Source organism: Stegodyphus dumicola, chromosome 1, assembly GCF_044657685.1.
Source record: "Stegodyphus dumicola isolate Sdum_Otavi_A_Nest chromosome 1, ASM4465768v1".
Lineage (NCBI taxonomy): Eukaryota > Metazoa > Arthropoda > Arachnida > Araneae > Eresidae > Stegodyphus > Stegodyphus dumicola.
In genome coordinates, this window is record NC_140768.1 from 146,318,684 (window position 1) to 146,331,964 (window position 13,281).

At 33.0% G+C, this 13,281-nt stretch overlaps 1 protein-coding gene across 1 annotated transcript in view; it reads right to left on the reverse strand.

The window, feature by feature from the left end:
* Positions 1-13,281, reverse strand: part of LOC118189377 (circadian locomoter output cycles protein kaput-like) — a 184,696-nt gene that overhangs the window by 149,877 nt on the left and 21,538 nt on the right. The window contains exons 2-3 of the mRNA XM_035359969.2: positions 12,278-12,332; positions 733-775 (exon numbers count right to left, since the gene is read on the reverse strand). Of these exons, the coding sequence (XP_035215860.1) occupies positions 733-758 (26 nt within the window). The 5' untranslated portion in view covers positions 759-775; positions 12,278-12,332. The remainder of the gene's footprint in view (positions 1-732; positions 776-12,277; positions 12,333-13,281) is intronic.

Genomic DNA, 13,281 nt, shown 5'->3' on the forward strand with positions numbered 1-13,281 from the left:
GAAGCAAAACTTGTGTATAAAGTTTTATCTAACTTTGCTTTTATTGTACATTTTTCATCTGTTAGAATATGATTTACTTACAGAATTTAGAAAATTGGATATAAAGTAAATTTTTGCTTATTTTTGCTACAGTTTTCACTGCTTGTCTAACTAATTTGTAATTTCATTAATGTAAGCGTATTGATAAACTGATGTATCAACACTTCAGAATTTTTTAGCAGATCTCAAAAACCTTAAATAGGACAAATCTATTATACAAATTGGTATTCACCATCAAGCTGGCTTTTTTAACATGTAAAAAGGTTCCAATGCAAAAAGCTTAAATTAATTCACTATTAACAAATTAATTCAATTAGCATAAATTAATTGATTCAATTAGCAAAATAATTTAATTATTTAATAAATTATTTGTTTGTTTTAATAAATTAATTTAATTAGCATAATAATTAATTTAATTGCATACTTAATTTAATTAGTATCCTTGGCTTTAAATTATACAAACACAGACCAGCCCAAACATTATAACACCCCAATATTGGGTAAATGCACTCACTGGAATGAAATAGATGGCATGTGGCAAGGCTAAGAATATTATTTAACGGCTAATCAGAGAGATGTCGAGGCATCATTTTGTAAAGTTATGAATAATAATTAGCACTATTCATTGTTAGAATAAAATATTTTGCAAGTGTAAAAGTAATAATTATTAAAGCATTTAATAACTTTACCTACCTCCGAAATTCGTCCTTTTCATCCATGGCATTATACTTGATATCTAGAATGAAAATACACATAAAAATCTGACAAAATCATTTTGGGAAAAATAGTTATTTTACAATATTTTATTTTCTTAAATATAAAATGTAGATTATAAAATTTATGAAGAATATACATACTGGGTGGCCATAATTAAACTGACAGTGCCCACAGTATTCTGTAGCACTATCTATTTGCGAGAATGACACCACATTTTGTAGGAAGATTAAACAAGATGGGGGACGAAGGATTCCGCGAAAAAAAAATTATTAGTTCCAAAAGTGACCGCTAGGGGAATATTTGGCACTGTGTGAAAATAGAGTGTTAACAAATACAAATCAATAAGGAAATTACCTTTTATTTTGCATTCAAATGAGGTTCAATGTGGCTGCCATTGTTGTGGACTACATATTGCATTCTGTGCACAGTATGTACAACAGCAGAAAGTAACATGTCTGCAGGAATCTCCCGTACAGTCCATGATATGTTATCCTTCAACATAGTCAGGTCCTGGACCACTCTTTGATAGACCTTGGACTTAAGGTAACCCCATAGCCAGAAGCTGCATGGGGTAAGATCAGGCGACTGAGGTGGCCATGCAGTTCGAAAGTAGCGGCTAATGACCCTTTCTGTTGTGAATTTCTGTCGTAGCATCTGTTGCACCCATACAGTAACGTGTGGAGGGGCTCCATCTTGCATGAAAATGATTTTCCCCAGGCATTGTCTTTGCTGAAGTGCCGGAATGACAAAGCTGTTCAACATGTGGCGATATTTCTCTCCAGTAACAGAACAGGTTTCTGGTCCTGTCGGGGTAATGTTCTCATAGAAGAATGGACCTATGATAAATTCCGCTGTGAACCCACACGAAACAGTTACCTTTGGTGAATGTAAGGGAATTGCTGTGACTGCATGTGGTGGTTTGTCATCCCAAATTCAGCAGTTCTGGGTATTCACAGTTCCATTCAGGTAAAAGTGGGCTTCGTCTCCCCATAAGATTTTCCACAGCCAAGCATCACCCACCTCCATTCTGGCAAGAAAGGTGAGAGCAAAAGTCAATCGCTTATCATGGTCGGGGTACAGTAACTCCTATACACGGCTGATCTTGTATGGATAGAAGTTAATAATCTTTCGTAAGATTTTCCATACCGTACTGTAAGGCATATCCATATTCCGAGCTACTCCACGAGTGCTAGAGGTGGCAGCAATATTGTCTGGTCCTCTGTCGACAATCGCCGTGGCAAATGCTTCGGTTGTATCCTACGGTACAGCTTTTCGTCCTCTGCCTGACTCCCCATCAGAGAACCTGCTTTTCAAACGCCGCAACCATTGCTTTTAGCCCATTAACTGACACAGGACTGTTACCTTTACGCATTTTTTTGTGCATTCTAAAAGCACGAAGAATGGCTGACGCGTTGCACTGGTTGAAGTAAAAGAATTTGACCAGTAATGCACGCTCGACTAAAGAAGGAGACATTGCACATAAACTTTCAATCCGATTGATTCGAAATGTAACACATTGCCTTTTAAAACCCAAACAGCTGGCACTGTGCAAATGGATGTAACATGAAATTTGAATAAAGAACTTCTTCTGCTCGGCGTACGTGATATTGCAGATCATGAGACTTTATCGGTGTTTGTGTAGATTTTACGCTTTTTTAAAAGTATTGCCTTGAACTAAATCAAAAAATGTGCATAATAAAAGGTAATTTTAATCCATATTAATTTGCATTTGTTAACACTCTATTTTCTATTATACAGTGCCAAATATTCCTCTAGCGGTGACTTTTGGAACTAATTTGTTTTTTCGCGGAATCCTTCGTCCCCCATCTTGTTTAATCTTACTACAAAATGTGGTGTCATTCTCGCAAACAGTTCGCGCTACAGAACACTATGAACACTGTCAGTTTAATTATGGCCACCCGGTGTATAAAGATACTTATGTATTAATGCAACCACCATGATGCAACATGGCAAATTCTTGTGGATGAAAACCTTAAAATTACTTTTTGGATGCAAGTGATTTTTGCGATATTTTTTGGAAAAGATTTTCAAATTAACAACATTTATAAGTCTGTAAACATTATACACATATCAAAAGAAAACACATGTTAAAAATTTGAAATACAATCTTTAATTATAAATAGCTAATATACAACTAAAAAAATAAAAACTTATTTTTCACAAAATCCTTCTCTACTTTTTTACTGCTGTTTTTCTCTCAATGTACACAGCAACCTGTTTTTGCTTAAGAAAAATCAGAGAATTGTACTAATTCGGCAATACTAACCAGCTATCTACCAAACACATCTCATTTTGTTCTCTTTAGTGATTTTGTGATAAAATACTGTAGTCCTGCAGATATACTAACACAGTTTCTTCGACTGTTTGTAAACTCAACACATTATATCTTAGAAGTGAGTTGAAGGCAAAAAATATCCTAATTATTCTCTAAAAACTGAACTTTGAATATAAGACAAAGAATGCACACAAAAACAGAGATGCTGCTTAACTAAAGGATTGTCATGAACATGATTGCCAATAGAATGTTTGTATGGATAGTTGCCTGATTTGACACATTCAGAAAATTTGAATGACTTCTACCATGGTTGCAATAATACACGAGTGCCCAGATAAATTATTATACTACATTGGATAATCCAGAAAGTTCTGCAGTTTTCCAAATCAAAAAGTGTTTTCTTCTAATTATTTTGTTATTGTTCATAAGCAGTGACCATGATCAAAGCACATGCTTAAATGTGATCTTTTCTGCTCATGTTGCATAATTTGACCATGCATTGTAGCATAATTTTCGCTTCAGTGCAATCTCAGAATGCAGAATCCAAAAGTAATTTTTATAACATTATGCTCTTTTATTTTAAACAATATATAAAAAAAAAGTTAAGTCAATTCCTACTAAGTCAACAAAGAAAAATTTTATTTTAGTTACTTTTTATTAAAATTATTAAAATGTTTTCGTTTCTAATTTATGAAGCTGTGAAAAAACAGTATTAACATCAACTGTCATCCACTACAAGTTAAAAAAAAATGTACTTGAATTTGAGTGGATGAATAAAAGTATTTTATTAATGATTGAAAATTTGAACAAGAAAATTTGCCTATATATGCAGAAAATGCTGTTTTTCATGACACAGTTCAAAGGTTATTTACGAAGTTTAAGCATGAAATTTCAGCTATGAAAATGATGCCTTTTTTATTTAATTTTAAAATACATGGTTCTAGAATTTGCCAGCAATGGAAGATACTGCAGTAAAATGTTTGCACTACTACAAAATTTGACACCAAAATTTCAAAAGGATCTAACAAGGATATAGGCTTGACAGATATCAGTGTTGCCATGATTTGCACAATGCTGAGTCTCTGCAATTCTCTAATTTTAAGCAAAAACAGATTGCTGTGTGCTTGGGGAAAATGAAGCAAAAAAAATTAAAAAAAAAAAAAGGGGGGGTTAATTTTTTAATGCATTACATAATTTTTATTCAGTAATTGGTATTTTAAATTGCTAAAACATATGTCCTTTTGGCAAGTTGATAATATCTGCAGATTTATGATAAATATCGATAATTTGGAAATCTTTCTAAAAAAACATTCACAAAACCACAAACTTGCACCTGATAGGTAGCTTTTATCTTTTCATCAGTAAAAAAAAAATCATCTGTTCATCCCAAAGTGGTTGCATTAATATGTAAATATCCTTCTTATTTACGCACACATTTTACACTGTTACTATAAATCAGAATTTTCTAAATTGGTACTTTTCCATTTTGCTGGCACAAATCTTACCAAGCAGACTTTATAGGCGACAACATACAGTACACACATAAAAAATGCTAATAAATGTTAGTTCTAAGAATTTTGTATTTTGAAGGCATAAACATTTTAATATAGTTTAAAATTTTGTAAAAAGACAATAAATTTGTAAAAAGACATTAATTTAAGAATTTAATATGCTTTCATGGTTCAACTTCCTGATTCGCCGGTTCATATCATTCATATCACGTGATCCCAAGTGATCTCATTCACGTAAACTACGCTACAAAAATCTAATTTTCTCAGTAATTATCTACATTAATTTCAAGTTAAATCTTAATATGGAATACAAGTTTAAATGCAAGTATTATTTCAATTTGTACGAATAGCACTTACTCAGAAATTATGCAGTACTTTTTCGCTAGTGCACTCTCATTAGAATTGATGACTCTTGATTTTGCCTTTCCTACATTTTTGCCTTTGGGTAAGCGGTGTGATTGCATCCTCATTGATTTAATTACGGCGAATGGCCTTAGGGCATAAAATTGAACTATCTGCTAAACCTTTTTTGTAATTGTATGGCAGTGTTGAAAGAAACAATCAAAGAAATGGCTGCTACTTGTTTTGAAAATGAGGCATAAAAGGTTACCAGTGAAGATATTCCATTTGGCATCAGTTGTACCGTTATTGGTGACTTTATCGCCTGCGCTGGCAAAACGGAAAAGTACAGTCGAAAGTCGTTAATTCGGACACCCATAATTCGGAATGATCTATAATCCGGACCTCAAAGCTAAAAACTTTCTGCGCATGCTCCGCGTTGACACATGCGCATAGGCGTTTACGCGTGCGCGTAAAACCTCTTACGACTGTGCATTTGCGTGTGCGCAAGCGCAGAATATGTTTTCACGTGCGCGTTTTATGTATAACAGACGGTGTAAGCTAAAATTATATAATTATCTATTTCAGTTAATGTTGATGATTGCGTTGTTCCTTAATTTTCGAATTGGATCCGGCTTATTATTTTTTGCAGACTGTAAGAGCAATACTAAAAAAGTAAACTTGAACTTTCGATTATGTCAAATAGAATTTTTGATTCTAGAGCTCCCAAAGGATCGTACAAAACGAAAGTATGTTTCGATGTCCATCAAACAAAAAGTGGAATTGCTGCAAAAAATGGATAAAGACATGAAGAATGTGTCAGAGAGGTTAGTGAAAATGAAAAAATTTCGATTGACAAGTTAGTCGGTATTCTCGGCACAGCAATTAACGGGACTTGAACAGCGGAACTTTGTAAGTGAACAAAAAATTATGTCTGTTTATAGAATTAAAGAGAAAGTATTATCACATAAAACGAAACAACTTACATTGAAAGAAATGTTTAATAAAGTAAACAAATAAATATTAAGCTTTTTTTTGTAAATTTTGATACCCTTTAGATCATAATTGTTCATTTCATAAATTACGGTTTCACATTTTTAATTTTAAATTTCTGCATGCCATCCTACGCGATTTAAACTGATGATCTATAATCCGGAAAAATCAATAATCCGGAATCGCCGAAGTCCCGACGAGTCCGGATTAACGACTTTTGACTGTACCTCTAAATCATGTACAGTGGAATCTTAAGATAAGAGTACCTCTATATGCAAGAAATTCGAGATACGAGAAAAGCATTAGCAAAAAAAATTGTCTCTAAATACGAGCATTGACTCGAGTAACGAGCAATGGGCCAGGCTGATGGTATCCGGCTCGACTCCGGAAATCCCTTCGTCAGATCACTCAAGTGTTCTTTGATCTATGTGTTTGAGCGCTTATGAGTTCATTGTTTATTACATTTAACGTGGAAATAATTATTTCACTATGCCTCCCAAGAAGATTGTTGCCTCAAATAGTGCAGCAGAGAAAAATAAGGAAGCCATGGCCATTGAAATTAAGAAAGAAATCATAGATAAACATAAGCATGGTGTGAGAGTGATAAAATTAGCAAAGACTTAATGGCCTTTCGACATCGCCAATCTGCACTATCCTGAAGAAGAAGGGAAAAATTAAGAAACTTGCTGTGGGCAAAAGAGTTACCGTTACTTCCAAGCAAAGTCTGAAACTCTTAGAAGCTATTGTTGGTGTGGATTAATGAGAAGCAGTTAAGGTCAGTGTTGGAAGCTATCATAAAGTAAACTACGGTTATATTATTTACCAATGTTATTTATAAGAAAAATTTATTTTTGATATTTTTAGGGGTGCGGAATAGATTAACTGGATTTCCATTATTTTCAATGGGGAACTTGCACGTAATCGTGTATCATCCTCTTAGATACGAGAAATTTGCTATACGAGCTCAATACTTGAACGAATTAAACTCGTATCTCAAGGTGTTTAAAGGTTTCATTTCTAATAATTTATACATAGCCATGTAGGATAATTTATGTTCCCCTCATTAATCGTCATCTTGCATATTATTTTATAATATGCAAGTATTAGCTTAATTTATAATATGCAATGTATAATCTACAAGTATCATCTTCAGTGTATATTATTAATGTTCTAGCATTAATGTTTAAGTGTATCACTTCTACTAATGTATGTATAGGATGCTATGTGATTATGCACATACATTAATTGTCATCTTTTGTAGTAATGCACAAGTATTATACTCAGTGCAACATTTCTGTCAACTTATAGGTGTTTAAATGTCTCATTTCTATTCATGTACGCATAGCCCAGTAGGATAACACATGATTATGTGTCACCTTTCGTATTAATGCACAAATATCATTGTCAGTGTACATTTCTATTAATGCATAAATGTTTAAGTTTATCATTTCTATTAATGTATGTATAGCCACATAGGATGATGCACGATTACGTGTAACCATTATTCTTCATCTATTGTATAATGTACAAATGCCATTTTCAGTATTTCATTTCTTTTAATGTATAAGTGTTTAAGTGTATCATTTGTTCTAATAATATATGTATATTCATGTAAGATGATACATGATTATGTGTAATCATTGATTGTCATCGTTCACACTGATACACAATTATCATTTTCAGTGTATCGTTTATCTCAACATATAGGTGTTCAAATCATCATTTTTATCGATTTGTGCATAGCCCAGTAGAATAATACATGATTATGTTTTTTTCATTTATCATTATCATTCATATTACTGTGCAAGTGCCACTGTCATAATATAATTGCTATTAATGCATAAGTGTTTATATATTTAATTTCTAGTAGTTTATATTATTTCTATACAGGATGATACATTTATATTATTTCTATACAGGATGATACACGATTACGTGTAATCATTATTTGTCATTTACGGCATTAATGCACAAGTAACATTTTCAGTGTATCATTTCTTTTAATGTATAAGTGTTTATTGTTGCCTATCTCATTTACCACTTAGGCCAAAGTATACAGTATATATCCAATGTACCTTACCACTTAGGCCAATGTATATATATATATGTGTATTCAATGTACCTTACACTTAGGCCAATGCGTATATATATCCAATGTAACTATGACAGCCAATGTACCTAAGTACGCTAATTTTTATTAATTGAATATTGAAGCATAAATGAAAATGCCCTTGTTTGGCCACATAAAAATTTTATATTCAGCATTAATAAATTCCCAATGCAGTTCTTGAGGGATATGTTGTTCTAGATAGGTGCAGGTACTGGACAACGGCTGATTTGTCGCCGTCCGCCCCTGCATTCACCTGTCTATCCCTTCATAAGAGGCAACGGTGGCCACATATTACATGCCTTCACAATAAATGTCCACATTAGGAGAGTCCAATGCTGAATACACAAGTATCTGCCATTTGATATACATAATTAAAGGGAAGCACAAAGAAGTTGACAGAATTTTATAATTAAAAAATCTGATGTGTACACCACATGACTTCCTTGTACGGAATATTAAATTATACTCATTTCTTCTTGCATTTTATTTAAACTTATCTAAACATCTGTTTTGAGGGTAACTACAACAAGGGCATTGTTATCATTTGGTAAGTGTCTCTAGAAGGACTGTGAATGGGAGCAAGAGCAGTTACGATTATCTTGCCATTCGGTTTTTATTGTTGAAACAGAAATGTTTCTGTTGTAAAATAAATTACACCTTCTGGCACTTTCGAGAGAAGAAGCTGCAGAAGCTAACCTTACTGTGTGAAAAAGAAAATGATTGACATCTTTGCTTTATTTTTGTTTTTGCTAAAGTCACAACTGACTAAGAAGGGCGCTGAGAGAACTCTTTTTGGACTGTAATTAAAAGGGCAGGATTGACTTTATTTCTTTGTGTTGAGAACCCCTTGTTTTCGGATGTTAACGGAGATCAAATGTTTCTCACATGTTTGACTCATTACTGGGAGGAGGGGGTGATCATGATGACAGACTTTGTTTATGGCAGTTTTTTTCAATTGATACGAGGGGGAAATTTCCACATTACATTGGTCAGGCATAAATTCTATGTTTCCTTTCAGCCTATGATATTTGGATGGGTATGGGGACCAAATTTTATGGAGGGCTGCATGAGAGTAGAACTCAGAATTGATCTAGATTTTGAAAAGAGAGAAAAAGAAAAGAGAAGTTAGGCTTTAGCTTTGCAAGGGAGGGATGGCTGAGCCTCCAGCCGGCTTTCTGGTGAATAAGAATGTTGATGTGGTATATCTTTGTAGCCATCCTGGTCATGAGAAAACCAGAGTTCTGAAGATAATAAAAGTATGACAGTTATTCCCCTAACCTATGAGATGGGCCTTTTTCCTTACGTCAGCAGTTACAAGTCCAGTTCCCCCCAAATATGTTTACTACCCTGAAAAATTTTCGTAGCTGTTATGATCACTGCAAAATTATGTGCTCTATTCTAAGCTTTGGTCTTACAGGGTGAAAAACTTAACCTTTTTAAGTATTTTGATTTGAGCCGCCCAAAGAGTATAATCGTTAGGGAAGGCAATTGCAATACCAAAGGGTCAGGGTTTGAATCCCGGAGAAGGCATGGTTGTAACTGTCCGTCCCTTTATAGGAGGCAAAGTTGGCCCACCTATTAGGTACCTCCATAATAAAGTGACTACCACTTTTGGCCTTAGTAGTGGCCAAGCTGAAGTCAGCTCAGGGCCCGGGAATGGTTAAAAAAAGTATTTTGATTTGTCCCTACAGTGGTAAGGAAAGTGCTGGAGTGATCAAAAGGGTAAGTTAGAACTACAGAAACGTAGGCCCTGGAGGGTCGTTTGCAGACTAGAGAAAAATAATGGGTCTACTGAAAGAGAAAAGACCTTTTTTGTGAAGAAGGAGACCTTTTTTCACTTCAGACTCTAGGTGTTTGTGCCAATTCAACTATTAGTCAATGATTAGCAGTCAACTGGAACACAATGGTAGGTGAAATATTATTGAACTCTAAACTAGTGGAGCAATTTCAATGTTTCCTTTAAAGGTTGAATTTCCAAATCTAAGGATTCAAGATTCAGTTATAGTATTATGTTAAGATACATACTCTAGGAGGAAAGGGAATTTAAACACTAATTATCTGTTATGGAAAGGGAATTTAAAACATAATTTATCTGTTAATAGCTTTAATATTAAAAAAATACTATTTTTTTATCTAAAGAAATACAGTCAAAAGTCGTTAATCCGGACTCGTCGGGACTTCAGCGATTCCGGATTATCGATTTTTCTGGATTATAGATCATCAGTTTAAATCTTATAAGATGGCATGCAGAAATTCTAAAATTAAAATTATGAAACCATAATTTATGAAATAAAGAACAATTATGATCTAAAGGGTATCAAAATTTACGAAAAAAAAAAAAGCTTAATATTTATTTGTTTTATTAAACATTTCTTTCAATGTAAGTTGTTTAAATTGCTTCGTTTTGTGTGATAATATTTTCTTTTTAATTCTATAAACAGACATAATTTCTTGTTCAGTTACAAAGTTCCACTGTTCAAGTCCCGTAATTGCTGTGCCGAGAATACCAACTAACTTGTCAATCAAAATTTTTTCGTTTTCACTAACCTCTCTGTCACCTTCTTCATGTCTTTATCCATTTTTTGCAGCAATTCCACTTTTTGTTTGATGGACATCGAAACATACTTTCGTTTTGTAGATCCTTTGGGAGCTCCAGCATCAGAAATTCTATTTGACATAATCGAAAGTTCAAATTTACTTTTATAAAATTGCTCTTACAGTCTGCAAAAAGTAATAAGCCGGATCCAATTCGAAGATTAAGGAACAATGCAATCTGCAACATTAACTGAATTAGATAACTTTAGCTTAGCTTATACCGTCCGTTATACATTAAACGCGCACGCGAAAACATATTCTGCACTTGCGCACACGCATATGCGCAGTCGTAAAGGTCTACTGCGCACGCGCAAACGCCTATGAGCTTGTGTCAACGCGGCGCATGCGCAGAAAGTTTTTAGCTTTGAGGTCCGGATTATGGGTGCCCGAATTAACGACTGTTGACTGTACTACTATTCTATAATAGAACTTCATATGCACTCCTTACTGAAATTGAAGACATTATTCAGAAAGCAAAGTATACATACCACTGCGCAAAACTTTACAAATCAATCAAAATTTACAAAAAGAAAAAGCTTAATATTTATTTGTTTACTTTATTAAACATTTCTTTCAATGTAAGTTGTTTAAGTTGCTTCATTTCATATGATAATACTTTCTCTTTAATTCTATTAAACAGACATAATTTCTTGTTTAGTTACAAAGTTACGCTGTTCAAGTCCTATAATTGCTGTGTCGAGAATATCGACTAATTTGTCAATCGAAATTTTTTCGTTTTCAGTAACCTCTGTCACTTTCTTCACTATCGAAAGCAAATTATAATGACGAGGAACTTACTTTAAATCATATTAAAGACTGAGTACATCGAGATGAAATACTACATTTAGTAAGGAATTATAAGCCAAATAAAATAAAGACATCTGCCCTGAAGATAAGGATAGTGCTGACAGATCAACTTCCAATTCATTGCGCGCCACGGCATTCCCCCCGCCGAGCAGCATGAAATTGAGAAACAGATTTCGGATTTCGAAACATACTTTCGCTTTAGATCCCTTAGATATTAGCAAATATATATCGGAAATTCTATTTGATATAATCGAAAGTTCAAGCTTACTTTTATAAAATTGCTCTAACAGTCTGCAAAAAGTAATAAGCCGGATCCAATTCGAAGATTAAGGAACAGTGCAATCTGCAACATTAACTGATTTAGATAATTTTAGCTTAGCTTATACCGTCCGTTATACATTAAACACGCATGCGTAAACGTTTTATGCGCACACGCATATTCGCAGAAGTATAGGTCTTACGTGCACACATAAATGCCTATGCGCATGCACCAACGCGATGCATGTGCAGAAAGTTTGTAGCTTTGAGGTCCGGATTATAGATCATTCCGGATTATGGGTGTCCGAATTAACGACTTTTGACTGTATAAGGTTTTTAGAAACATGGAAATCTACTTACTTGGGCTTACTTATTGAACACAAAGCATGTATAAAATATGTACCAGCAACGTATTGCTTTTGTACGATTTATTGACAAGCTGAAGTCAAATATTATATCTAAATTCTTTATTCATAATTTATCTGTTAATAGCTTTAATATTAAAAAAATACTTTTTTTTTATTTAAAGAAATACTACTATTCTATAATAGAACTTCATATGCTCTTATTACTGAAATTGAAGACATTAATCAGAAAGCAAAGTATACATACCACTGCGCAAAACATCAGTTTTGACTTCAAGAAAATCTTAAAACAAAAAAATAGCCTGAAAAAAAAATTCTGTTAGATACATGAAATACTCTTCAAAAGATATAGATAAAATATTTAATAAATGTTTATACCACTTTAGCAGATTTCTACAGATTGAAATAAACTCTATGAAGAATTAAAGACTGAAAGTTTTAAGCCTTAACATAGCAGTAATATAGACAAAAAGTAACAATGGGCAGTTTATAAAACTTCGTCACAATAACAGATGTTCTGACTAATGAAAATAAAAAATTTGAAAACCTTTAGTGGCAAAAGTAATTTAAAAGATATACAGTACAAAGTCCGTAATCCGGACTCGTCGGGAATTTTGCGATTCCGGATTAAAGGTTTTTCTGGATTATAGCTCGTCAATTTAAATCTGTTAAGATGGCATGCAGAAATTATATAATTAAAAATATGAAACCGTAATTTATGAAATAAAAAGCAATTATAATCTAAAGGATATCAAAATTTACAAAAAAAAAAAAAAAAAAAAAAAGGCTTAATATTTACTTGTTTAGTTTATTAAACCTTCCTTTCAATGTAAGCTGTTTAAGTTGCTTTGTTTTCTGTGCTAAACGCGCATAAGTAAACATTAAACGCGCATGCGTAAGTTTGTGGCTGAGGTCTGGATTATAGATCATTCCAGATAATGGACGTCCGGATTACAGTTTTTGTAATGTATATATATATATATTTAAATTACTTTTAATGTTATTATTTTGTACATTTATATATACATATATACAAAACACGTTTTTTGAAAACAAAATATTAAGCTTAAAGCATGAAAATTCACACTTTAAGCTGCAGAAAATTATCATTAAAGGCATAAAGTAAGAAATTTAGAACTAATGTTTCACAAAGACGAACATTTTGAAATTCATATTTAATAAATTACAAATAATCTAATAAATGCAATAAAGAATTTAAATAAATGTAAAAACAAAACCTTTTAAACAATC